The sequence below is a fragment of the Cololabis saira genome, chromosome 22, assembly GCF_033807715.1.
Source record: "Cololabis saira isolate AMF1-May2022 chromosome 22, fColSai1.1, whole genome shotgun sequence".
Taxonomy (NCBI): domain Eukaryota; kingdom Metazoa; phylum Chordata; class Actinopteri; order Beloniformes; family Belonidae; genus Cololabis; species Cololabis saira.
This window is the reverse complement of record NC_084608.1, coordinates 605780-633195: the sequence shown is the minus strand read 5'-3', so window position 1 is coordinate 633195 and position 27416 is coordinate 605780. Positions and strand designations below refer to the sequence as shown.

The following is a 27416-nucleotide window of genomic DNA, read 5'->3' as shown; positions in this document are numbered from 1 at the left end:
TCTAGCGTCGCCACGGTAACGCTTTTGAAAGAGAAAAGTAATGCGTGGGGTCGGAGGATGGAGACGCACATTTTGATGTATAACACACTTGGGGGAACGTTACGTTTCGGGCTGAATTAACTGCCGAAGGAAGGCATACATTTCGCCAAAATGCAAGCATGCAAGCCAGACTTGGCGATAAATTTGATATTTCATGGTTTGCATTAATGGGCGTGGCCTAACGACTCAACAGCGCCCCCTAGAAAACTATTCTCTGTCATAACTTTTGAATGGTTTGACATAGGAAGTTGTGGGTGGTGTCATGGGACTCTGTAATGAGTCCTTAAGCTTCGTTGGCCTTAATTAGCCCCGCCCTTCTTCTGATTGGTTGTCCCGATGTTCTGCTATAACATTGGAATGGTTTGACATAGAGAGTCCTGGGTGGTGTCGTCAGATTCTTTATGGAATCCTTGACCTTCATTGGCCTGAATTAGCCCCGCCTCTTCTTCTGATTGGTTGTCCCTTTTTTCTGCTATAACTTTTTAATGGTTTGACAGAGTCGTGGGTGGTGTCTTTTCTGATATGCTTATGGGGGGCGGTGGCCGTGAGTGCGAGGGCCCGTTCATCGCTGCTTGCAGCTTTAATTATATCTTATTATCTTATCCGAACCTTCCAGCTCCCTGGCGATTTCCCTCCAGCAGCTGCCACTTTATTGAGGTTCTTGTATTGAAATGACTGTTTCCTACAGCACTTTCAACCGGCTTTCAACGCAAGCGACAGGAAGAAAATAGAAACAGGGTGCCCGACAAATGTTCAGCTCAAAACGGCGCCGCGTCGCGCCGCTCGCAACCAGTATGGACAGTGCAATAAAAAATAAAGCAATGGAATTGTTTTTGACGCTGACGCTCGCTTGCGTCGCATGCAGTTAGGACACGGTGTTATTAGGCGAACAAGAGACCAGGAACAGACCAGGGTCAGGAGAAATAATGGTCAGAGGAGAGTGATTGAGTTGTGGTGCGAGGAGGACCCGATGTCCTGACAGGTTGTAGTTTGTGCGACCAGCACAATAATTTACCATGACGATGATGATAAATAAATGCAATGTATAACTACCGAAAACAGACCAACTCACTATACACGACCGCTCAGACTCACTACTACCTACGACTGCGCAGTAAGATGGGGCAGAGCTGTGGAGACGTCTCCCTCCTGCTGCATCATATGACGCTGTGTTCGAAAAAAAAAACGGTTTTAGAAGCTTTGCTAAAATCAGCCACTTTTTCCTCTGAATACGTGCCCTTATGTCTTGTAAAACATATTAAATCCTACATTAACTTCTCAAATAGTCATTTTCACATAAGGTCAGGTATAAATTTTGAAAAAACCCTAACCAGCAATATGCTCTTTAAAGTCCTCCTCCTCACCCACAAAGCCCTCCACAATCAGGCCCCTGCTACGTCACTGACCTGCTCCACCGCCACACCTGGACCTGGTACTATAACTGGTACTACTGTTACTATAACTGGTACTATAACAGGTACTACCAACCTCCTGTCCCCTCCAGTCAGAACCAACCAGGACCTGGTACTATAACTGGTACTACTGGTACTATAACTGGTACTACCAACCTCCTGTCCCCTCCAGTCAGAACCAACCAGGACCTGGTACTATAACTGGTACTATAACTGGTACTACCAACCTCCTGTCCCCTCCAGTCAGAACCAGGACCTGGGGGGACAGAGCTTCTCCATTGCTGCTCCCTCTGGAACTCCCTCCCCAAACATCCGTGACTGTACAGACTGGTACTACTGGTACTATAACTGGTACTACAACTGGTATTATAACTGGTACTACTGGTACTATAACTGGTACTACTGGTACTATAACTGGAACTCCCTCCCCAAACATCCGTGACTGTACAGACTGGTACTACTACTGGTACTACAACTGGTACTACAACTGGTACTACAACTGGTACTACAACTGGTACTATCACTGGTACTATAACTGGTACTACCAACCTCCTGTCCCCTCCAGTCAGAACCAGGACCTGGGGGGACAGAGCTTCTCCATTGCTGCTCCCTCTGGAACTCCCTCCCCAAACATCCGTGACTGTACAGACTGGTACTACTGGTACTATAACTGGTACTACAACTGGTATTATAACTGGTACTATAACTGGTACTACAACTGGTACTACTGGTACTATAACAGGTACTACTGGTACTATAACTGGTACTACCAACATCCTGTCCCCTCCAGTCAGAACCAACCAGGACCTGGTACTATAACTGGTACTACTGGTACTATAACTGGTACTACCAATTCAATTCAATTCAATTTTATTTATATAGCGTCTAATACAACAGAGTTGTCTCTAGACGCTTTACAGAGACCCATACCCAGAACATGACCCCCGAGCAGTTATTACATAAACAATGGCAGGTAAAAACTCCCCTAGTGGGAGAAAAACCTTAAGCCAAACAGTGGCAAGGAAAAACTCCCCTTTAGGAGGAAGAAACCTTGAGCAGGACCAGGCTCATCAGGGGGGACCCTCCTGCCGAGGGCCAGACTGGTGGGTCAGGGACGGCAACAGCACAGCAGGCAGGTGGAAGCAGCAACGGGATGACCGGGGGTGGGGACCGCAGGCCAGCACGCAGCTCCCGAAGCTCCGGCCCAATCAGCAAGTCCCAGGTTGGGGTGCAGGGTCAGGAAAAGACTTGTGCTCCGTAATGCAAGCTACAGCCACCCACGACCACCTGCAGGACAAAAGAGAGAAAAGGGAGGAGAAGGGGGGGCCAGCAACGGGATGACCAGGGGTGGGGACCGCAGGCCAGCACGCAGCTCCCGAAGCTCCGGCCCAACCAACCTCCTGTCCCCTCCAGTCAGAACCAGGACCTGGGGGGACAGAGCTTCTCCATTGCTGCTCCCTCTGGAACTCCCTCCCCAAACATCCGTGACTGTACAGACTGGTACTACTGGTACTATAACTGGTACTACAACTGGTATTATAACTGGTACTACTGGTACTATAACTGGTACTACTGGTACTATAACTGGTACTACAACTGGTATTATAACTGGTACTACTGGTACTATAACTGGTACTACTGGTACTATAACTGGAACTCCCTCCCCAAACATCCGTGACTGTACAGACTGGTACTACTACTGGTACTATAACTGGTACTACAACTGGTACTACAACTGGTACTACAACTGGTACTATCACTGGTACTATAACTGTTACTACCAACCTCCTGTCCCCTCCAGTCAGAACCAGGACCTGGGGGGACAGAGCTTCTCCATCGCTGCTCCCTCTGGACCTCCCTCCCCAAACATCCGTGACTGTACAGACTGGTACTACTGGTACTATAACTGGTACTACTGGTACTATAACTGGAACTATAACTGGTACTATAACTGGTACTACAACTGGTATTATAACTGGAACTACTGGTACTATAACTGGTACTACCAACCTCCTGTCCCCTCCAGTCAGAACCAACCAGGACCTGGTACTATAACTGGTACTACAACTGGTATTATAACTGGTACTACTGGTACTATAACTGGTACTACTGGTACTATAACTGGTACTATAACTGGAACTATAACTGGTACTATAACTGGTATTATAACTGGAACTACTGGTACTATAACTGGTACTACTGGTACTATAACTGGAACTATAACTGGTACTACAACTGGTATTATAACTGGTACTACTGGTACTATAACTGGTACTACTGGTACTATAACTGGAACTCCCTCCCCAAACATCCGTGACTGTACAGACCTCCCAATATTCAATTCCCATCACAAAACTCACCTTTACAGAACTGCTTTTAATGTGTGATCAATGTCCCATGTCATGTAGTGTCTTCATGTACTGTCCTGTGTCTTGTAGTGTCCTCATGTACTGTCCTGTGTCTTGTAGTGTCCTCATGTACTGTCCTGTGTCTTGTAGTGTCCTCATGTACTGTCCTGTGTCATGTCATTGTCCTATTGTCGCTTTTGCACTAGTATCACTTCAGCTCGGTTCTACCCGTTTTGCGCTTCCGCACTAGAGACGGGTAAAGCCGCTCCAAGCCGATACTTTTTTCTGTAACCATTTCAGTGAGGTTCTGAAAGCGGGCTGAGCAGGGACTATTTCTGACGTCACCACCCTCCTCACCACCGATTGGTCGGGGGGCGGGGCCGTCACCACCCTCCACGCCTCTGATTGGTCGGGGGGCGGGGCCGTCAGACGTTTGAATCAGGAAGCGGGAGTCAGCGCGAGGCGACTCGCTGCGATTTTATTATAAAGCGCAAAACGTCTGTTTGGTGATCCAACTCTGAGGTGCAGATGTTCATAAACCTGGTGGCTGTCGAGAAAAGATTAAAAAAGCGATGCAGACGGGCTGTTTTACTCTCAGCCGCTCCCGGCTCCAGCTGATTTCTGATCAGCGCCGACATGAACAAAGCGGTTGCGCAATCGAGTACGTCACAGCAGCTTCACCCAAACCTGCCCACTTCTCCCCTGGCAGTGCGAAAACACACGTGTGGAGCCGTGTAAAGCCGCGCCGAGTCGGGCTGAGCCGATACTAGTGGAAAAGTGCCATATGTGTACTACTTTTAGGATTTGTATACTATTGTAAAGTGTCTTTGGTGTCTTTGAGTGTACTGCTTTTCGGATTTTTACTAATGAAAAGCGTCTTTGAGTGCCTAGAAAAGCGCTATACAAATAAAATGTATTATTATTATTATTATTCCTCAAATATATGGATTCATTTTACCCAGGGGGCAAAACCCCATTTTTGGGGAAAACAGACATGGAGCGTTGTAAAAGGTTTGACACCAGAAATGATATCTAGGACCTTCAAGAATCACAACCTGGGTGGACAACCCGGTCAACTAGCTGCTGGAAAGCTACAGGGGGCCAAAAACCCTCTTTTTGGGACATTTTCCAGGCGAAATTATGTATCTGCAAATATTTAGGTACTACAATGGCATTTATAGTCATAGAACTATAAAATTTGGCAGAGAGTATGTTGACACATAGGGGAAGACAGGAAAATAATATTCTGGGCCTTGCTGCAACTCTATTTTAAGATATCACTCTCAACATCCCAAAAAAGACAAAAAAAACTACTGCTCGCCTAACAAATTCTCATGAAAATCAATATTTTTCAGTACTTTATGGAGAATATCTATGCCTACCATGTATATAGAAAACTTCCTTAATTCATAAGCTTTCATTTGAGTCCAAGATGGCCTTTCTATCTCGAAGGCTGCACTAGCTGTGGCCAAATGTCTGCTCCATATCCCAAATCGAGAATTGTACTGAAACTGAATTTCCAGTCAGTGTTCCACGAGATGAGGTCAAGTGCTATTTCTTCTTCTATCATTTGAATAACATCCTATATTGATACTTAGATATTGATGATAATAAGAAACAAAATTCCTGTCAGCAAAACATTTATTTTCATTTGGATTTTCATAAATTGAATACAAAATAGCCATTTTCGTGGCCAGGACTACATTGTGATTTTAAAAAAAGAAAAGAAAAAAAAGTAACCTGACATAATACATGTCCAAATTACAGCAGGTATAACAGGTTTTAGTATCAGTGTCTAGTTTTCTGATTCACTGGTGCTGCCACTGAACTCCAATGTGACTGTGTTTAATCTGTTGCATCTGGTTGTCAGTCCCTGGCAACGGCACCCTATGTAGCATGGAACTCCCTTCTTTGCACAGGAACAGTTCTTCTGGCAACCTTTGACACATCCACATGAGATTGTCTTGTTCATTGACACAGGCCAGGCTGGCTTTGTAGAAGAGATGGAAACTGCTTTTCCATTATCCATAGACCATCCAAATTCTGTGCACAAGGGAATTTTTGGCTTGGATATGTGTGCACTCTTGTCAATGAGTGTTGCTAGAGCAGCCCTTTTCAGGTGCAGGAAAAAAGCTTCTTCTGTTGGGGGTAGTAGCTTTAAGAGTGTTGATCTGTTGTTCAGGAACTTGTATGCTCTCAGTTTGCCCAGATCTGAATCCTCAAAATGATCGGCTGTGGCTGTATACACAGCTATGGTGAGGTCCCGTGCCTGATTAAGGACGTCATCTGTTATGGCATCGGTTGGGTTCTCACCAAATTCTTCCAGTGCCGGTATGTCCAGAATCATGCTTCTCTTAAACCACGCCTTCTTTCCACTGAAATATGGGTAACTAGTTGTATCTCTGCCACTCAGACTGTGGACAAAGGGCATTGCACAACACTGTGAAGGTCCCAGTGCTAGATCACTAAGATGCGTTGCACCATAGTACAGGCACATGACAATGATGTCAGTGTCATTTGCATGTATGACAACTCTGTCAACTCCTTCATTCTGGACACTGTAGAGGGTGTGGAGTATGATCCTGGTGTCAGCCTCCTGCTGTGTAGACTCCAGAGCAGGAACATGCATAACAGACCCTCCTGTCAGCACTACACTCTTGGTCTCTTCTTTGAAACCACCACCCAGGTAGAGATGAGTTGGGCCAAGAACAGGTTCCAGTTGCTCATTCTCTTGTGAACTGCTCACTGACTTCATACGCTTTGGCTGGTTTTGATCGGGCATATCTCTTTTCCTGCTCAGCTGATTTAAGGCTGGGTCCACTGTACCTGTCACAACAGAAGTGTATGATCTGAGTGCCAGCAGGCACATCATTCAGCAGCAAGTTTTTGTATCGCTCAGCAATAGTTCCAAATAGTTCACCTTTTTGAAAAGACCAGCTGCCACTGGCACACATAGCATCAACTACTACTGCTGTCTTTTTGCCATCTTGAAGCAGATTAGGGATGCTGTTCACTTTGTTCTCCTCTTTCAGAGTCTTTACTAGGCTTGCCTTGGTACCAGTTGAATGAATGAATGAATCTGGTTGGAGTCGTGTCACCAAGGATGCTGAGATGGTAGTCAAGGTCATGGCAGCAGTAGAGACCAACCCATTCACAACAGCCACACCATGCCTGATCAACATATCAACTGGACAATGTGCAGATTCCACAGTCAAGGACAACCTGACAAATGTGAAAGCACTTGGTTTGAGGGCTCTGTCAGAGTCACTGTCCAGTGATCAGAAGAAGACAAGTATTGTGAAGCTTAACACCTTCCACACACAAAACACAAAATCCAAGAAGTCTGGGGGTAAAACATTTTCATCTGGCAAGAGCAATGAAGTTACTGCCTTTCTGCGCATGACACAGATCATTGCCAGTGGCGGAGAGCTTAACATTGTGGACTTCATCGGCAACCACGGGTGCAGTGACTTTCCCCCATCCCTCTTCCAGGAGGATGGCAGTATGAGAACTGGTACCAAGGCAAGCCTAGTAAAGACTCTGAAAGAGGAGAACAAAGTGAACAGCATCCCTAATCTGCTTCAAGATGGCAAAAAGACAGCAGTAGTAGTTGATGCTATGTGTGCCATAAGACACTGGTCTTTTCAAAAAGGTGAACTATTTGGAACTATTGCTGAGCGATACAAAAACTTGCTGCTGAATGATGTGCCTGCTGGCACTCAGATCATACACTTCTGTTGTGACAGGTACAGTGGACCCAGCCTTAAATCAGCTGAGCAGGAAAAGAGATATGCCCGATCAAAACCAGCCAAAGCGTATGAAGTCAGTGAGCAGTTCACAGCTCCAGACCCAAAGGAGTTTTTTGCAGTCTCAGCTAACAAAGCAAATCTTCTGAGCTTCCTCTGTGACAAATGGTCTGAGAATGAGCAACTGGAACCTATTCTTGGCCCAACTCATCTCTACCTGGGTGGTGGTTTCAAAGAAGAGACCAAGAGTGTAGTGCTGACAGGAGGGTCTGTTATGCATGTTCCTGCTCTGGAGTCTACACAGCAGGAGGCTGACACCAGGATCATACTCCACACCCTCTACAGTGTCCAGAATGAAGGAGTTGACAGAGTTGTCATACATGCAAATGACACTGACATCATTGTCATGTGCCTGTACTATGGTGCAACGCATCTTAGTGATCTAGCAGAGCTGTGGGTGAGAACAGCCCAAAATGCAGACTTGCCTATCCATAAAATGGTTGTGGCACTGGGACCTTCACAGTGTTGTGCAATGCCCTTTGTCCACAGTCTGAGTGGCAGAGATACAACTAGTTACCCATATTTCAGTGGAAAGAAGGCGTGGTTTAAGAGAAGCATGATTCTGGACATACCGGCACTGGAAGAATTTGGTGAGAACCCAACCGATGCCATAACAGATGACGTCCTTAATCAGGCACGGGACCTCACCATAGCTGTGTATACAGCCACAGCCGATCATTTTGAGGATTCAGATCTGGGCAAACTGAGAGCATACAAGTTCCTGAACAACAGATCAACACTCTTAAAGCTACTACCCCCAACAGAAGAAGCATTTCTCCTGCACCTGAAAAGGGCTGCTCTAGCAACACTCATTGACAAGAGTGCACACATATCCAAGCCAAAAATTCCCTTGTGCACAGAATTTGGATGGTCTATGGATAATGGAAAAGCAGTTCCCCTCTCTTCTACAAAGCCAGCCTGGCCTGTGTCAATGAACAAGACAATCTCATGTGGATGTGTCAAAGGTTGCCAGAAGAACTGTTCCTGTGCAAAGAAGGGAGTTCCATGCTACATAGGGTGCCGTTGCCAGGGACTGACAACCAGATGCAACAGATTAAACACAGTCACATTGGAGTTCAGTGGCAGCACCAGTGAATCAGAAAACTAGACACTGATACTAAAACCTGTTATACCTGCTGTAATTTGGACATGTATTATGTCAGGTTACTTTTTTTTCTTTTCTTTTTTTAAAATCACAATGTAGTCCTGGCCACGAAAATGGCTATTTTGTATTCAATTTATGAAAATCCAAATGAAAATAAATGTTTTGCTGACAGGAATTTTGTTTCTTATTATCATCAATATCTAAGTATCAATATAGGATGTTATTCAAATGATAGAAGAAGAAATAGCACTTGACCTCATCTCGTGGAACACTGACTGGAAATTCAGTTTCAGTACAATTCTCGATTTGGGATATAGAGCAGACATTTGGCCACAGCTAGTGCAGCCTTCGAGATAGAAAGGCCATCTTGGACTCAAATGAAAGCTTATGAATTAAGGAAGTTTTCTATATACATAGTAGGCATAGATATTCTCCATAAAATACTGAAAAATATTGATTTTCATGAGAATTTGTTAGGCGAGCAGTACTTTTTTTTGTCTTTTTTAGGATGTTGAGAGTGATATCTTAAAATAGAGTTGCAGCAAGGCCCAGAATATTATTTTCCTGTCTTCCCCTATGTGTCAACATACTCTCTGCCAAATTTTATAGTTCTATGACTATTAATGCCATTGTAGTACCTAAATATATGCATATACATAATTTCGCCTGGAAAATGTCCTAAAAAGAGGGTTTTTGGCCCCCTGTAGCTTTCCAGCAGCTAGTTGACCGGGTTGTCCACCCAGGTTGTGATCCTTGAAGGTCCTAGATATCATTTCTGGTGTCAAACCTTTTACAACGCTCCATGTCTGTTTTTCTGCTTGGCCCCCTGGGTATTTCATGATTTTATACACTTTACAAATGGAAACATTCAAATCTCTTTCCCGCTTTGAGAAAATGTTTTTTTTTATTTAAATGATTTTCATTTGCTGAGAACGTGGAGATGAGTGAAATTCTGAGTATGAGCCCTAGCTGGCTGGCCTCATACTTACGGGATGTTGGAGAGGTGAAGAGTGGCGGAAGGCGGGAAGATGTTCTGGAAGTTCTTGGAACCAGGTTTCTTGAAGCGATGAAGTGGGGAGTTAGCGTAATCCTTGGTGAGGCCCTGGTCGTCCAGGCCGTCCCGGGGTAGCGCCACGGCCTGGTGCTTGGACAGCGTCACCCTGATGATCTTCCCGTGCATCTTCTGGCCGTTCAGGTGACTCATTGCTTTGGCCACAGTGAACGAGACCAAGTTCAGCATTTTTCTGTGCTTTGAAAACTTCAATCTTTGATGTCTACATGCACTGAAAGTCTGCCAACTAGATGACAAGAAAATCTATGCTGGCCATAAAAGTATATGCAAAACAGACAGACCCGAGCACTTGCCTTCACTAGTCATCACCTAAGCAGAAGGAAGCATTATCCTATAGGGCTTGGTCGCCAAGTTGCATTCTGGGATGCGGCGGCCATGTTGGCAGCCTCGTGAGTGTAAACAAACAGCAGTGTAGTAGCAGTGTGGAAGCACCAAGTGAACAGACGAAACGCAAAAAAAAATGTTAAAATGCCAGAAAGGAACTGGACTTTACCGGGACACCTTAACCTTTGTCTGGTGTTAGCTTTCTGTTACCATCTCCGATGTTAACGGGTCGGTTTTGACCCGTGTTTTAAATCATCTCTAAAATACACTAAAAGCAATTATCCATCATCCAATTTGTTTCTCATCTCTTGGTTACATTGTTAGGCTTCCTTATCCATGAAAATATTGGTTTTAATATTTTTGGTGTGGGAACTCTGGGCCTTTTTTTGTCAGTATAGCCTTTGATTTCAATTTAAAAAAACTGGTCAAATGAGCCTCAAGAGAATCATATGAATAAATAAAAGGTTGTCGTGTTACCTGGCTATTACTGAGGGGTATTAGAACACATCTCTTAAATAAATTTGTTTCATTTATTTTTTCATTTTAATATTATTAACTATAATAACATCTATGGTGTTATGGGTCAATTTCGACCCATATACATTTACCTCAACGAAATGGAAAAAAAGTATTTTTTCAGCAATAGAACTTTAAAAAATTGTCACAAGTGATATTGTGACCCTGAAAGCCAGTAGTAAAATCCAGGACGACACGTTTTCCTTGGTTCTTCTCAGGGATGCCACTCGCAGCTTTGCCTGTGTAAATCTGTAGCTGTTTTTGGCATCGCAGGCTGCCCAGATTTTTATGCCGTACTTCCCTGGCTTACTGGGTATGTATTGCCGGAAGGGGCATTTTTCTGGGAAAGGGAGAACGGGACGTTCATCCACTGTCACCTCTGGCCCTGGGTTGAACATCAGTGGAAGGAGCTGCACCCATTTCTCCCAGACATCCCTGATGGGGGCAAGCTTGTCAGATCTTGCTCTGGTATTCCTGTTGTCAAATCTGAGGACTCGTGATATCATTCGAAAGGTCGTAAGTGACATTGTTGCCCAGAAAATATTTCTGCCTGTCGATGCATCCCAGAGATCAGTGGATTCATTGCAGGATCTGTACACTCCAGCAAGAAGAAGAACTCCAATATAAGCATCCAGGCATTCCTCATCCATGTCTTTCCACGTGTCGCCATGGACTTTTTTCCCCTTCAAGGTTTGTCATAGCAATTATGACTCTTTTTATAGACAATGGCATAAATAAAACATGTTTTGATATCACTGACTCTTGTCACAGCAAACCTTGTGATTCCAGGGGTCTTTTTGATGACATTTTCAGCAGCTGCCCTGCCATGTACATGAGGTACTGAGCTCCAAAGTATCTTTCCATTTTTGGACTTGAATTTTTCAGCAGGAGAAGCTTCAGCACCAGTGACCTCCTCGTCAGACTCACCAGATGTGTCAGTATCTTCTGGATGATACTCCACATCGTCTTCCTCTTCAGAATCCTGCTCCTCTGCATCACTACGCTGCTCATTGTCGTCTCTATCATTTTCACCAAAAATATAGTCCAGAACTTGGCTTACTGTAAATTTTCTTCTCATCTTTGCATGCTGCAAACTGGAGATGTGCACTCTGCAAGTGAAATGAGTGAATTGACCTACATGGCTGGACATGCCCGACTTTATTTGCTTTTGTTTATGTGCAGGTAAACTGGAAGACAAAAATCCAAAATGAGAATCCACTGAAGCTCACATGACTGGGAGAGGAGCTGGCTGTCTGACAGTGCACTTATGATTTCAGTTTTGGCTCTAATTATTGCTTTATAAGCATAATTTTATAACCGGGTCGAAACCGACCCTAACCCCACAAAGGTAACAATTTCAACCAGAGCATTTTATAATTTAGTGACAAAATTTTTTTTGATATTATTTTGTTGAAATAGAGGTTCCTGACAAAGTCAAAAAGCCTTGATGCAATAGACAGATTTTTGTGGTAGTTTTATGAATTTAAAACCTAAGAACGGGTCGGTAGCGACCCTAACACCAGACGAAGGTTAAACGGGTACTGCTGGCGCTGCAGAGGATGGCGGCCGCGGTGAATTGATGCGTGTTACTTTGTCTCGTTTTGTTGTTTAATTCAGTTTTCTGCCATGGCACCCGGAACTCTTTCACCAAAGAAGAGCTCTTGAACCTCAGGGCAACAACTCCAACGGATTTATTTCCCACTTTTCTCCTACCATCAGTGGAATTATTGGACATTCTTGTCAAAGTTGCCCTCACCTTTGTACATGCAGTGAAGCGCCGGAGGAGAGGTAAACGGGCCGGCGCGCTCGTGCGTCTCCGCTGGGGCGGACTCCGCACACCTTTACCTGGCATATTTCTCTCCAACGTGCGATCACTTTGCAATAAAATGAAGGAACTTCAGCTACTGGTGGGGAAAAACAGAGACCTTTTCCTATCTTTGATTCACGGAGACGTGGCTGTGTGGTCTCATCCCGGACTCTGCGCTGCAGCTGGCAGGCTCCCAGCTCCTCAGAGCCGACAGAGACACGCACCTCTTTGGAAATACGAAAGGTGGAGGAATCTGCTTTTACATCCACAACGGCTGGTGCAAGGATGTGACAGTGATGCAGCAACACTGTTCTCCCGATCTGGAATTCTTTATTATAAACTGCAAACCCTTCTACTCTCCCCGTGAGTTCTCCTCATTCATCCTGGTCGGTCTTTACATCCCACCGCAGGCCCAAGTGCAGGAAGCCCAGCGTGCTCGTCGACCAGATACTGAACGTGGAGCGGACAAACCCGGACTCCTGTTGTCCTGTTAACAAAGGTAACCTCAGCAATGAACTCCCAAAATACAGACAGTTAATGAAATGCCCGACCAGAGAGGGAAACATCCTGGATCACTGTTACTCTACAGTGAGCAGAGCCTATCATGCCGTCCCCCGAGCGGCACTGGGACACTCAGACCACCTCATGATCCACCTGATTCCTGCATACAAGCAGAAATTAAAGCTCTGCGGACCTGTTGTGAGGACATCAAAGCAGTGGACCAGGAAAGCTATGGAGGATCTTCAGGCATGTTTGGACTGCACGGACTGGGATGTGTTCAGGACTTCTACCAGCAGCCTGGACGAGCTCACAGAGGCTGTGACATCTTACATCAGCTTCTGTGAGGAACGTTGTGTTCCAATACGAACCAGGGTTAGTAACAACAATGACAAACCCTGGTTCACATCAAAGCTCAGAAGGCTGCGGCTGCAAAAGGAGGAAGCGTTCAGGAGTGGCGACAAGGACAGGCTCAAAAAGGCAAAGTACACGTTTAGCAAGGAGGTGAGAGCAGCTAAACGACTGTACTCTGAGAAACTAAGACAACAGTTCTCAGAAAACAATGCCAGCTCAGTTTGGAAGGGACTGAGACAGATTAAAAAACTACAAACCCAGAGCCCCCCTCTCCAACAGCACTCCCCTTCCCCAGCAGGGGCTGGAGCTTCTCTACCAAGCTCTGCTTTCAATACCATCATCCAGGGCTCCAGACTAACTTTTTCACTGGTAGCACTGGTGCCACCTAGCTTTTCATTTAGTAGCACCAAAACAAATTAGGTAGCACCATATTTTTCATTGCTAACATTAGTTAAATTATTAAGCATTAATTACCTGTTTACAGATTAACAATCAGTATAGGAAACACATATAGCCTACAGTTATGCTAATTAATGTTTACTACTCAGAGTTAGTTAATAAATTAAAAGTTGGATAATATAATTTATATAAATGCTTAGTAATGTTAATGTACTAACTAATGTTAGGCTAATTGAGGTGACTTTATGGTAAAGTGTTACCTCTGTGTGTTTTTATAAGATACCTGATCATTTACCTACAAAAATGAGTCACACTCCTTACCTTCTGCATGAGCGTGTTCAACCTCAATATGGCCAATAAGCAAATTGCAGATTAAGCAAAAATAAGCAGAAAATTAGAATATTGTGATAAAGTCCTTTATTTTCTGTAATGCAAAAATGTCATACATTCTGGATTCATTACAAATCAACTGAAATATTGCAAGCCTTTTATTATTGTAATATTGCTGATCATGGTTTACAGCTTAGGAAAACTCAAATATCCTATCTCAAAAAATTAGAATATTCTGTGAATATAAATCTTAAACTGTAAACCATAATCAGCAATATTAAAATAATAAAAGGCTTGCAATAGTTCAGTTGATTTGTAATGAATCCAGAATGTATGACATTTTTGTTTTAATTGCATTACAGAAAATAAAGAACTTTATCACAATATTCTAATTTTCTGAGACAGTCCTGTAAACTTGCTGGCGTGGTTGTGCTTGAACCACTTCTGAATATCCATGTTACTTTGTGTTAACGGAGCAGCAGAGAGCAGCGTCTTGCTGGTGCAGGAAGCAGATCAGTGATGGACACTGGCTGATTTATGGTTCCGCGTTGCATCAACGCAGATCTTACGGCGTAGGATACGCGGGGACGGTGCGTACGGTGCGCGTCGCCGCGTACCTACGCCATAGGCTACGCCGTTGATTTAACGCGGAACCATAAATGAGGCTTAACGCGCGCGCATTTGTCAGTTTTCTTTTCGTCTTTTCAACTGAGCAAACACATAAACTGAGGGTGCTTATGCACCCTCGTAGAACCGGGCCTGGGCCTGTCCCTCGTATCTTAACCACGGGAATGGTGCCAGCCATTGTTGTTGAAAGCTGTACTTTTTTTTCTTCTCCCCACTCTCCCCCGCCTCTTTCGCCAACCTGTCACTTTCTTCATCAGAAGAAGAAGAATCCATGATTCTTGTTGCTCCCTCTGCTAACCCTTCTTCTCCTCCTCCTCCAACAGCCTCGTTTGTTGCCTCTGGCACATTTTTCTTCTTAAAATAATTGACTATAGACCGCTTCATACTGCATCTACTTTGTTTACCTTTTTGAGCGCGCTGCGTGTACGCGCGCGTTAACGCACTAACGCAGCCAGGTGTTTTTTTTGTTTTTTTTTCCACTAGTCCTCTTGCAAGTAGCACCGGAGCGACCTCATCAAATTTTAACTCGGACCTTAATAAATTAGGTCGCATATGCCAGGGGTTCTTAACCTTTCTGACCTTCGGGCCCAATTTTTTCAGTACAGAGTGGCCCGGGGCCCATTAAATATAAACACTCTATAGCAGGGGTATTCAACTAAAACTTTAAGAGGTCCATTTAGAGAAAATGTACTCAAGCGAAGGTCCAGAACATCATAATATATATATATATATATATATATATATATATATATATATATATATATATATATATATATATGTGTGTGTGTGTGTGTATATTCAAGTAGCCTCATAGTTGTATCAACATCTGCATCTGACTGTTATATTAAAAAAAGTACATATTTGCCAATTAACATGTTTAACTTGAATTAAACATATTTTTTTCTCTTAAAAATAAAGTAGATTTTATTTTATTTTTCAAATGCTATCTTATTTTATTTCTCTACCAGCAGTTTGAATTTCCCCTTTTCTTTGTTAATTGTCTCAACATTTTTATACTAAATTAATATAAACACATCTTAACAATTGAACAGTTTTGCAGTTTCTTTTTCTTCCCCTCTTATAATCTTATGCCCCCACTTTCTGTCGTTCAGTGAGAGAACTGAGCTCTAATTTCTCCTGTCAGGACTTTAAATCTGGGCTGGATGGTGTCAGGTTCTCATATGCATGTGGAGGTGCTCATTGATGAGCCTGAAACGATATTTAGTTTTAATTCTGTTCACTGTGGAGAAAGCTGCCTCACAGCTGTATCTGGACCCAAATATGGGCAGGATGTTTTAAGATGCTCAGTTTATTTTTCTGTGACTTCAGTTCAGACTTGAGTGGATATGTTTGATGAAAAACTTTGTGTTTTGTTTCAGTGGCGTTTCACTTTCGCACTTTGAACGCCACGGTCTCTGAACGTATGAGACACTGGTTTTGTCCCAGTGGGAAGACTGAACCAGGATGAATCTGTCCATTCCGGGTTGCATATTTAAAAATACAGCGAGGACAAAACTTAGTTTGATTTTACTTTAAGTTATTTACATTAATAAGTTGTCAGGACTCAGCGTGTCGGGTTCATCCGAGCCTGATCAGCTGCGACGGGCACAGCCCGCACCGCAGCTCTCTGGTCGCGCTGCAGCAGTTACTTTCCGATGCTTTTTCGAAAGCCCGAACAGTCCAGTCCAGCAGACACGACAGCCCTGCATCTACATCTACCATCCTTCAGCAGTAACGACGGAGCCCACCGCCCGAGCGGCAGCCTCAGCCGACCTCCCCGGCCGCGGGGACGCGCCGGGATAAATGATCACGCCGCGCTCGCTCGCTCTGGGCGCAGACCCAATTAATCGATCCCTAATCCTGGCGGATCTAAACCTACTCTGTGCAAAATGAAGCATTTCTCTGTAAAGACACACCATTTCTCTTACTATTACACGTACAGCTAGCTGAGGGTCTTCTTCTCCTCATTTGGTTGGGAGTTGCTATGCAGTCCCGCGGCCCTCGCGGCCCACACGTACAAAACTGATTTTTTTTTGGCGGCCCACTAGATGGCGCTCGCGGCCCAAGTGTGGGCCGCGGCCCTATGGTTAAGAATCACTGGCATATGCGACCTAATAGGTCGCACTCTGGAGCCCTGCCATCATCCCATCTCTGTTCCAGGACAAGCTCTTCAATTCAATTACATTTATATAGCGTCTAATACAACAGAAGTTGTCTCCAGACGCTTTCCAGAGACCCAGAACATGAACATAAACCCCCGAGCAATTATTACATAAACAATGGCAGGTAAAAACTCCCCTAGTGGGAGAAAAACCTTAAGCCAAACAGTGGCAAGAAAAACTCCCCTTTAGGAGGGAAGAAACCTGGACCAGGACCTGGATCACAAGGGGGTAGAAACCTGGACCAGGACCTGGATCACAAGGGGGTAGAAACCTGGACCAGGACCTGGATCATAAGGGGGGGGTAGAAACCTGGACCAGGACCTGGACCATAAGGGGGTAGAAACCTGGACCAGGACCTGGACCATAAGGGGGTAGAAACCTGGACCAGGACCTGGATCATAAGGGGGTAGAAACTTGGACCAGGACCTGGATCATAAGGAGAAACCTGGACCAGGACCTGGATCATAAGGAGAAACCTGGACCAGGACCTGGATCATAAGGAGAAACCAGGACCAGGACCTGGATCATAAGGGGGGGTAGAAACCTGGACCAGGACCTGGATCATAAGGGGGTAGAAACCTGGACCAGGACCTGGATCATAAGGGGGGGTAGAAACCTGGACCAGGACCTGGATCATAAGGGGGTAGAAACCTGGACCAGGACCTGGATCATAAGGGGGTAGAAACCTGGACCAGGACCTGGATCATAAGGGGGGGAGAGACCTGGACCAGGACCTGGATCATAAGGGGGGGAGAGACCTGGACCAGGACCTGGATCATAAGGAGAAACCTGGACCAGGACCTGGATCATAAGGGGGGGAGAGACCTGGACCAGGACCTGGATCACAAGGGGGGGTAGAAACCTGGACCAGGACCTGGATCATAAGGGGGGGAGAAACCTGGACCAGGACCTGGATCATAAGGGGGTAGAAACCTGGACCAGGACCTGGATCATAAGGGGGGGAGAGACCTGGACCAGGACCTGGATCATAAGGGGGTAGAAACCTGGACCAGGACCTGGATCTTAAGGGGGTAGAAACCTGGACCAGGACCTGGACCATAAGGGGGGGAGAGACCTGGACCTGGTGGGTCACTGACTTCCTGTCTGACAGGAAGCAGTGGGTGAAGCTGGGGAAACATGTCTCTGACCTCGGACCATCAGCACCAGATCCCCTGAAGGCTGCGTTCTCTCTCCTCTGCTCTTCTCCCTGTACACCAACAGCTGCACCTCCAGTCATCAGTCTGTCAAGCTCCTGAAGTTTGCGGACGACACCACCCTCATTGGACTCATCTCTGGTGGTGATGAGTCCGCCTACAGGTGGGAGGTGAGGGAGGGGGACCAGCTGGTGACCTGGTGTCTACAGGTGGACCAGCTGGTGACCTGGTGTCTACAGGTGGACCAGCTGGTGACCTGGTGTCTACAGGTGGGAGGTGGACCAGCTGGTGACCTGGTGTCTACAGGTGGGAGGGGGACCAGCTGGTGACCTGGTGTCTACAGGTGGGAGGGGGACCAGCTGGTGACCTGGTGTCTACAGGTGGGAGGGGGACCAGCTGGTGACCTGGTGTCTACAGGTGGGAGGGGGACCAGCTGGTGACCTGGTGTCTACAGGTGGGAGGTGGACCAGCTGGTGACCTGGTGTCTACAGGTGGGAGGTGAGGGAGGGGGACCAGCTGGTGACCTGGTGTCTACAGGTGGGAGGTGGACATCACCTCCCTTACCAAAAAAGCACAGCAGAGGATTTACTTCTTGCGGCAGCTGAAGAAATTCAACCTGCCAAAGAAAATGATGGTGCAGTTCTACACTGCCATCATTGAGTCCAACCTCACCTCCTCCCTCACCTCCTCCATCACCTCCTCCATCCTCACCTCCTCCATCACAATCTGGTACGCTGCCGCCACTGTAAAGGACAGGAGCAGCTGCAGCGTATCATCTCTGCAGAGAAGGTGATTGGCTGCAATCTTCCATTTCTCCAGGATCTGCAGCCTCCAGGACCTGCAGCCTCCAGGACCTGCAGCCTCCAGGACCCTGCAGCCTCCAGGACCTGCAGCCTCCAGGACCTGCAGCCTCCAGGACCCTGAAGCCTCCAGGACCCTGCAGCCTCCAGGACCTGCAGCCTCCAGGACCCTGAAGCCTCCAGGACCCTGAAGCCTCCAGGACCCTGCAGCCTCCAGGACCTGCAGACTCCAGGACCCTGAAGCCTCCAGGACCCTGAAGCCTCCAGGACCTGCAGACTCCAGGACCCTGAAGCCTCCAGGACCCTGAAGCCTCCAGGACCCTGAAGCCTCCAGGACCCTGAAGCCTCCAGGACCCTGAAGCCTCCAGGACCCTGAAGCCTCCAGGACCCTGCAGCCTCCAGGACCTGCAGACTCCAGGACCCTGAAGCCTCCAGGACCCTGAAGCCTCCAGGACCTGCAGCCTCCAGGACCCTGAAGCCTCCAGGACCCTGAAGCCTCCAGGACCTGCAGCCTCCAGGACCCTGAAGCCTCCAGGACCCTGCAGCCTCCAGGACCCTGCAGACTCCAGGACCCTGCAGCCTCCAGGACCTGCAGCCTCCAGGACCCTGAAGCCTCCAGGACCTGCAGCCTCCAGGACCTGCAGCCTCCAGGACCTGCAGCCTCCAGGACCCTGCAGCCTCCAGGACCCTGAAGCCTCCAGGACCCTGAAGCCTCCAGGACCCTGAAGCCTCCAGGACCCTGAAGCCTCCAGGACCCTGCAGACTCCAGGACCCTGAAGCCTCCAGGACCTGCAGCCTCCAGGACCTGCAGCCTCCAGGACCTGCAGCCTCCAGGACCTGCAGCCTCCAGGACCTGCAGCCTCCAGGACCCTGAAGCCTCCAGGACCCTGAAGCCTCCAGGACCCTGCAGCCTCCAGGACCTGCAGACTCCAGGACCCTGAAGCCTCCAGGACCCTGAAGCTGCAGGTCAGATTGCAGCAGACCCCTCCCACCCCGGACAGAAACTGTTCCAGACTCTTCCCTCTGGCTGGGGCTGCGGTCCATCAGGACCAAAACCTCACGCCACTAAAACAGTTTTTTCCCGTCTGCAGCTGTCCTCATCAACAAAGCCCCGGTCCCCCCCGGAACCCCCTGGACCCCCGGTCCCCCCTCTCCCCCGTCCACCACGGACTGCCCCCCCATCCCACTCTACGTTACATTAACGTAAAGACTCCAATCCTGACCTTATGCGTTACATTAACGCACATCCTAGGTCACTTTTGCACAGACTCATAAAATCTCTTTTAAAATCACTTTAAAATCTCATGTTGTAAATTTTCTCTCATGTTGTACATTCTCTCTTTTCATTATATATCTGCTCTTTGTACTGCACCAATCACCACAAAAAATTCCGTGTGTGTGTTCAACAAACATGGCAATAAACTTATTTCTGATTCTGACAAGGAAGCCAGGGACCGGGATATGGAGAAAATAATGATTATTAACGGTTTGGATCCATATGAAATCCCTACTAAAGAATGGAGCTCCGACGAGGACTTACTGCCGCAGTTCTGCACAACCCACGTCTTCGGCTAGCTTGTTTGCGGTGTGAGCGCCTACAACTTCAGAGCAGTTCCGTTGTTATAAGTCGTTGGAGTCTCATGTGCAGTTCACTAATGGATGGGTGCAGGAGCTTCAGATTATAAAGCCGGCAAACAGTAGGAACACGGTTATCCGGGCAAAGGTAAGCTGCGCTCCATTCTAGCAACTGTTAGTGCTTTGTTTGTAGCAGCACGTGTGCTTTTAACTAGGTGTTACAAAAATGTACTTAAGCTATATAAACTAATATTCAGATGTTATACTTTACTGTCATATACATTGATTATAAGTGAGACACAACGAAGAGGGAGCACGTCTGTACACAGTGGTCCGAAGAGCAGCTCAGGTAGCTTCCAACACGGCGGCTCCGCCAAGTGATGACGTCAAGACGACCAAGCCCTATAGACGTATGATGTCTATGACTGTGGATGTCAGGTCGTCTCCTCAAACCCCCACAACACCAGCATCGTGGTACTGAACTTACCGAGCTGGGCCTGGTTGGAATCCGACATCTGGATCAGCGCACTGTCTTTCTTATTGTAGAGAATTTTCACCCTCTGGACATCACCGTACACCCCTGCATCAGAGGGAGAGGTGAGGTGGGAGGAAGCAGACAGAAGATCCAACGTTAGTGGGCCAGACCAAAACATTTTTAGGGTCAAGAAACAGAAAAAGAACGGAATATAGAAAGTTTACAGTAGACTTGAGAGGGAGAGGAGACAACAAAGAAGAGGAGGAGACAGTACAGGCCCCGCCCCCCTAAACAGACAAGTCAGGTGGCCATAAATAAAACAACATGCAGAAACGTGCATTACATGATGACTGTGCTGGGAGTCGTAGGGCAGAGTGATAAACATGAACCCAGACCAAAACACACACACACACACACACACACACACACACACACACACACACACACACACACACACACACACACACACACACACACACACACACACACACACACACGTTAGGGCTGTCAGTTTAGCGCATTAATTAGATTCATTAATTACACTGCTAATTAACGCTTTATGAAAATTAACGCAAGTAATTATGAGTGGCAAAATGCACGAGTATTTTAAATGTGTCCCATTGAGGGAGCCGTAGTTCACTTGGCAGTAACAGGTCACTTCCTCCTGCTGCTGGTCAAACTAACAAAGACCTGACAGACCTGGACCACTCAGGGGACACTCAGATAATCTTTGCTGGGCCTTTGAACGGCAAGTTTATGTATAAAAAGAAAGAAGACGGAACTATCAAGAACGCGGTGATTTGTACATTTTGTAAAAAAGAATGTTCCTATCACCAAAGCTGCTCCAGCCTGAATTATCATTTAAACACTAAACATGTCCGGACAAGTTCCCCTGTAAACATGTCAAGTACTAGTACTTCAATTGCTGTATTGAGTCAGCTTTAGTTTTAATTTTGAATTGAGAGTCTGCTTAAGTGCCTATTTGAGACAGCCTTATTTTATTTCTGAATTGTATTTATTTAACTGTATTTGCATTGCATTTTTGAATAAAACATCTGGCCTAATTGGTTTGCTGATGTGCTTGAGCTTTTTCTTTTGATTTTCATATTAAAGGAGCTTGAGGCTCCTTTTAAGAAATCAGACTCTCTAGCGCCACCCTTCACCACGACGGCCGTTGGGGGTACTGCAGCCAACAGTGAAGCCGGCACGGGAGAACGGGGAGAACGCACATGCAGCGTCATGTGACGTCACATCCGCAGCCCAGCGCGGGAAATTTGGGCCCGAATTGCAGCACATTTTGCAGCACACAGCCTGTTCAAGGCAACGGAGAGATACACTAGAGGAAACATTCTTTTTGGTTTGGAACGCTTCATCTGACATTATTACTAGAAAACTTAAAGCTCCTTTAAGAAACACACTTCACCAATAAAAACGTGGAGTTCAAATCTTCTATTCTTAGTGTATTCAATTGCTTAGTCGTGCACTGCAATTTTGGAATGTCCTAGAATTCTAATTCTTTATTTGGGGACCTTTAGCAGATATGAGATTAAAATGTGATTAATTAGATTAATTAATTATAAATCCTGTAATTAATTAGATTAATTTTTTAATCGCCTACCAGCACTAATATATATATATATATATATATATATATATATATATATATATATATATATATATATATATATATATATATAAATATAAATATAAACACACACACACACACACACACACACACATACACACACCAACTATGCTTGTAACAAAACCCGTACTATTGACTTAAATGATATACTACTTATAATAAAAATGATAGGAATAATAATGATGATAATAAGAATCTCAGAAGAGAGAGAGACAGAGAGAGAGCTAACGATAACATACCGAAGAGGGTAAACAGACTTTGGGGCGTAACCATCTTTAGAGGGAGAGAAGAGCAACAAGCAGCGTGAGACAGGTAGAGAGGTAGAAGAGTCGGAGCGGAGCGGAGGTAGAGATGGACAGATCCATCCAGAACGGAGGGATGGTGGTTTTTGTTGATGGAAGTGGTGGGTCATGGAAGAAGGGAGCAGGCGGTGGAGCAGGAGTCATGGAGGGGGTTTGGGTGGGGAGGGGGACGTGGTTCATTTACAAGTAAAAAGTAAAAATATGACACCCCCTCCCCCCAAACAACACATGGATTGGAGGGGGAGGAAGTACAAATGGAGGAGAAGAGGAGGGGTGGGGAGAGAGAGTGTGAGGGGGAGGAGATGGACAGGGAGGAAAATTAAAATAAATAACAATAAATAAATACAAGGGAGGTAGGGGGAGGGACAAAAACAAAATACAGGTCAGTACACTGGAATAATGCAGGTAGTCTGGTCAAAGGTCATGGATCAATGTTTTCTGCAGAAGGGCTGACTCTGGACCAGCACGGGCAAACATACTAAATCATAGGAAACTCAGCAATACAGAGTCACAACCACGGGATTAAAAACATGCAGCAGCTCGGCGGTCTGGAGATCCCCCCGGTCCAGCGGTAGAGAGTGGCGCTGCAGGATCACGAGGGGCTGGAGGGAAACGGGTTGAGAGAGCGTGCAGCTCACGCTGCTGCTGATACCACAGATACCAGACCGGGTGGTGCCGGCAGAACATTCATCCAGCAGGGAGGAAGGACGAGGCAGGATTATGGGACAAATCAATTCCTATTAAGTCTTTGACATAAAAAGAAAATACAGCAGGAAAGGGAGAAAGGAGAACAAGCAAGCGATGCGGAGAGACAGTTGTTTGTTCCCAGGAGTGAGAAGCATAAATTCTGGTTCTGTGTTAAACCTACACCGTAGGGTACGCGGCTATGCAGGAGTCTCTCCGTAGCTACACCGTAGCCTGCTAGCACCTCCCAAAACATGGAGCTACGACCCAACGCAGACGAGAGGGCTGTGATTGGTTTGCTTGGTAGAAACGCATTTCTGGTTCCGGTTGGTGAAGCAGTCGTGAACTTTCAGCGCTCTTTTCTTCGTGTGTGTGTGTGATTTTTTTTTGGGGTTGTTTTGGTTTTTTGCACAATAGTTGTCCTTATCTCTTTGATTCACTGTGACCAGACAAACCGGAAGCTAAACAAAGTATCAACTAGTGATCTGGGGGGTTTAACGCAGAACCATAATTCAGGTTTTAGTCTTTGACAAAAAAACTGAAAATACAGCAGAAAAGGGAGAACGGAGAAGAAGCAAGCGTTGCGGAGAGACAGTTGTTTGTTCCCAGCAGTGAGATGCGTTAGGAATGATTTCATGAGCTTTCTATGTGCTGAGGAGGGCTGGGGGGCACGTAGAGAGACAAACAGAGGACAGACAGTTAGCAGAGGAAACATGAACATGAAGAGGTAAAGGCAGAACACCAGAGGAGAGAAAGGACAGTTATGGGGCTGGGAGAGAAGTTAACTCCCCACCCTTTTACAGGGACACAGAGCATCTTGACATGAAAAAGAAAGACAAGAGTGAGGCCCTGTACACGTGAAGGACATAAGAACATTGAACAATAGATTTCAACCATCCTTACTGTAAAAAAAGAATACAGTAAGGAAACCACACACACTTTCTGACTTAAATCAATGGATTTTCTCTGATAACTTTTCTTGTTGTTGTTTTCCTTTTAATATAAAATAGTTAACTAAAGACGACTTTCTATGAATTTTGAAAAGGTTTCAGTAAGTAACCTGCATATAGTTGATCCCCAGTAAATGAGAAAGATGAGCCGTGTCGTCCCTCTGAAACTGGGCTTTATTCCCCGTGAGGAGACGCCGCAGCGGTACGAGTTTGTTTCTTCAGGCCCTCTCGTGGTCAGGGGCCAGCAGGGGGGGGCCAGCAGGGGGGGGCCAGCAGGGGGGGGCCAGCAGGGGGGGGGGGGCGTGTTTTAAGGGTCTAACACACTGCTACGTCTTCTTTGAGAAGCTGGACTGAGTGGTGGTGGCGCTACCGTCGGCTGCAGTGGACGGTAGACGGACTTCATAGCTGACAGCAGGACCTGCATCTCTGGTGGGGGGGGTGGAAGTACGGAGCTTTGTGGAAGTACGGAGCTTTGTGGAAGTACGGAGCTTTGTGGAAGTACGGAGCTTTGTGGAAGTACGGAGCTTTGTGGAAGTACGGAGCTTTGTGGAAGTACGGAGCTTTGTGGAAGTACGGAGCTTTGTGGAAGTACGGAGCTTTGTGGAAGTACGGAGCTTTGTGGAAGTACGGAGCTTTGTGGAAGTACGGAGCTTTGTGGAAGTACGGAGCTTTGTGGAAGTACGGAGCTTTGTGGAAGTACGGAGCTTTGTGGAAGTACGGAGCTTTGTGGAAGTACGGAGCTTTGTGGAAGTACGGAGCTTTGTGGAAGTACGGAGCTTTGTGGAAGTACGGAGCTTTGTGGAAGTACGGAGCTTTGTGGAAGTACGGAGCTTTGTGGAAGCGTTGATGTCAAACACACGACCGATGCAGAGAGCGCACACCCCCCCCTCCGCTGGATAGACGTGAGGGAAGGAGGTTCCTCACCTTAATACTTTAGATGAGCAAAGAATCTGAAGTATTAGCTAATTATAGCCCAACTGCACTTTATAGGTTGAGTTACACTCACTGCTGTTACATTTGTACTTTATTTGTTTGTGATTTATTTTTTGTATCCCCCTGTTTTGATCCCACATAGTAGAAGGGGATTTTTTCTGAGCCTTTTATTTTCCTCCATATGAGGTTAGACATAATTACATGGAAAATGTTACTGACCAATGCACTTCTTGTACAATGTTTGTGATGCATATGGTTCATTGTTTTACATTGAGCAGTTTAAAAAAACAAGGAATCTTAAGTTAGTTTTTACAAGTGTAAAGTTGGGACTACATTGTGTTTGTAGTCCTGTAAAGACTAACCTAACCTGTAAAGACTAACTTAAGATTCCTTGTTTTTTAAGCGCGTGCTCTCTGGTATTTGAGACTCCACGTACTTCCATGGTAATTCATTTCAAATCGACAACTTTAGTCTTGTCCAGCGAACCATCTGGCATCTTTTTGAAAGTGAACTAGCCGTTCAAAAGTCCCTTTTCATTCTCCATCTTTCAATCCACCAGACTTTTCCTCAAACTACAGGTGCCGTTGAGCGCCAGAAATTATATAATGCGCTTTTTTTAAAATCCTGCACGTTAATCGTGCGTTAAAAATATTGTCGGTGTTAAGAGGACGTTAAGTTAACGCGTTATTAACACGTTAACTTTGACAGCCCTAATATATGTGTATATATATATAAAAATACCCTAAAAGAAACTGTCAGTTTTTAAAAGATCTGAATTAGCCAGGGAGGAATTGGAATGAAAAAATCTGTGTTCCAGCTGCAAGATTCAGCTGGTCTTCACCAAGAGTTAAAAACAACACGTGACCCAAAAACAAGCAAATGAAAAAACAGAACCACCAAGACCAGAGTGGAGCACAAACTTTAAAAAAAAAGAAAAAGAAAAAAAGAAAACCTCCATCTGATGGGCCCGTGTGTTACTGACCTCCTCGTTGAGGTTGCTTACTAGCAAGACCCCGCTGGATCCCAGCGGCCCGGCCAGCGCCGCCCTCCCAGCAGCAGCAGCAGCAGCAGCAGCAGCAGCAGCAGCAGCAGCGGCGGCAGCTGCACCTAAAGGGTTTAGGGCTCCTGACAGGAAATGGATGAGACATTGGCCACAGTTACATGAGGTTTTTTCATTTGGAATTAATTATTCAGAATTAAATCATTCAGAATTAAACTATTTTCCTTCGAGTTTACATGGACATAGTAATTACGAATTAAAGCTGCAAGCAGTGATGAACGGGCCCTCGTACTCATGGCCACCGCCCCCCATAAGCATATCAGAAATGACACCACCCACGACTCTCTATGTCAACCCATTCAAAAGTTATGGCACAGAAAAGTATTCTAGGGGGCGCTGTTGAGCCGTTAGGCCACGCCCATTAATACAAACCATGAAATATCAAATTTATCGCCAAGTCTGGCTTGCATGCAAAATGTGGTGACTTTTGGGGAACTATCAAATATGAACCAATCAGGGGGGGCGCGCTTTTTGGCGTCTAGCGTCGCCACGGTAACACTTTTGAAAGAGAAAAGTAATGCGCTTAGTCACAGGATGGAGACGCACATTTTGATGTATAACACACCTGGGTTCACGATACGGTTCGGGCTGAATTAACTGCCGAAGGAATGGCATCGATTTCGCCAAAATGACACGATTAATTCAGAATGTTCAAAATGGCCGACTTCCTGTTCGGTTTCGGCCATGGCGCCAAGAGACTTTTCTTTAAGTTGTGACATGATACAGGTGTGTACCGGTTTTCGTGCATGTACGTCAAACCGTATCGTGGGGCTTGAGGCCCAAAGTTTTCCAGGTGGCGCTGTTGAGCCATTAGGCCACACCCATTAATGCAAACCATTAAATATCACATTTTTCACCAGGCCTGGCTTGCGTGCAAAATTTGATGACTTTTATGGCACATTTAGGGGGAAAAAAGTCCCTCATTTCGTTGGAAGAAAGAATAAAAAAAAAAAAAAAAAGAATTCCTACAGATACAATAGGGCCTTCGCGCTGTAAGTGCTCGGGCCCTAATTAATATGGAATACACGTTTGATCAGCT

At 45.9% G+C, this 27416-nt stretch overlaps 1 protein-coding gene across 7 annotated transcripts in view; it reads right to left on the bottom strand.

Moving 5' to 3' along the window:
* Nucleotides 1–27416, bottom strand: part of ptbp2a (polypyrimidine tract binding protein 2a) — a 92449-nt gene that overhangs the window by 10209 nt on the left and 54824 nt on the right. For all 7 annotated transcript variants that reach the window (XM_061712930.1, XM_061712931.1, XM_061712934.1 and 4 more), the window contains 4 exons: nucleotides 26300–26442; nucleotides 22688–22721; nucleotides 20816–20908; nucleotides 9700–9916 (listed from right to left, as the gene is read on the bottom strand). In XM_061712930.1, the coding sequence (XP_061568914.1) occupies nucleotides 9700–9916; nucleotides 20816–20908; nucleotides 22688–22721; nucleotides 26300–26442 (487 nt within the window). The remainder of the gene's footprint in view (nucleotides 1–9699; nucleotides 9917–20815; nucleotides 20909–22687; nucleotides 22722–26299; nucleotides 26443–27416) is intronic.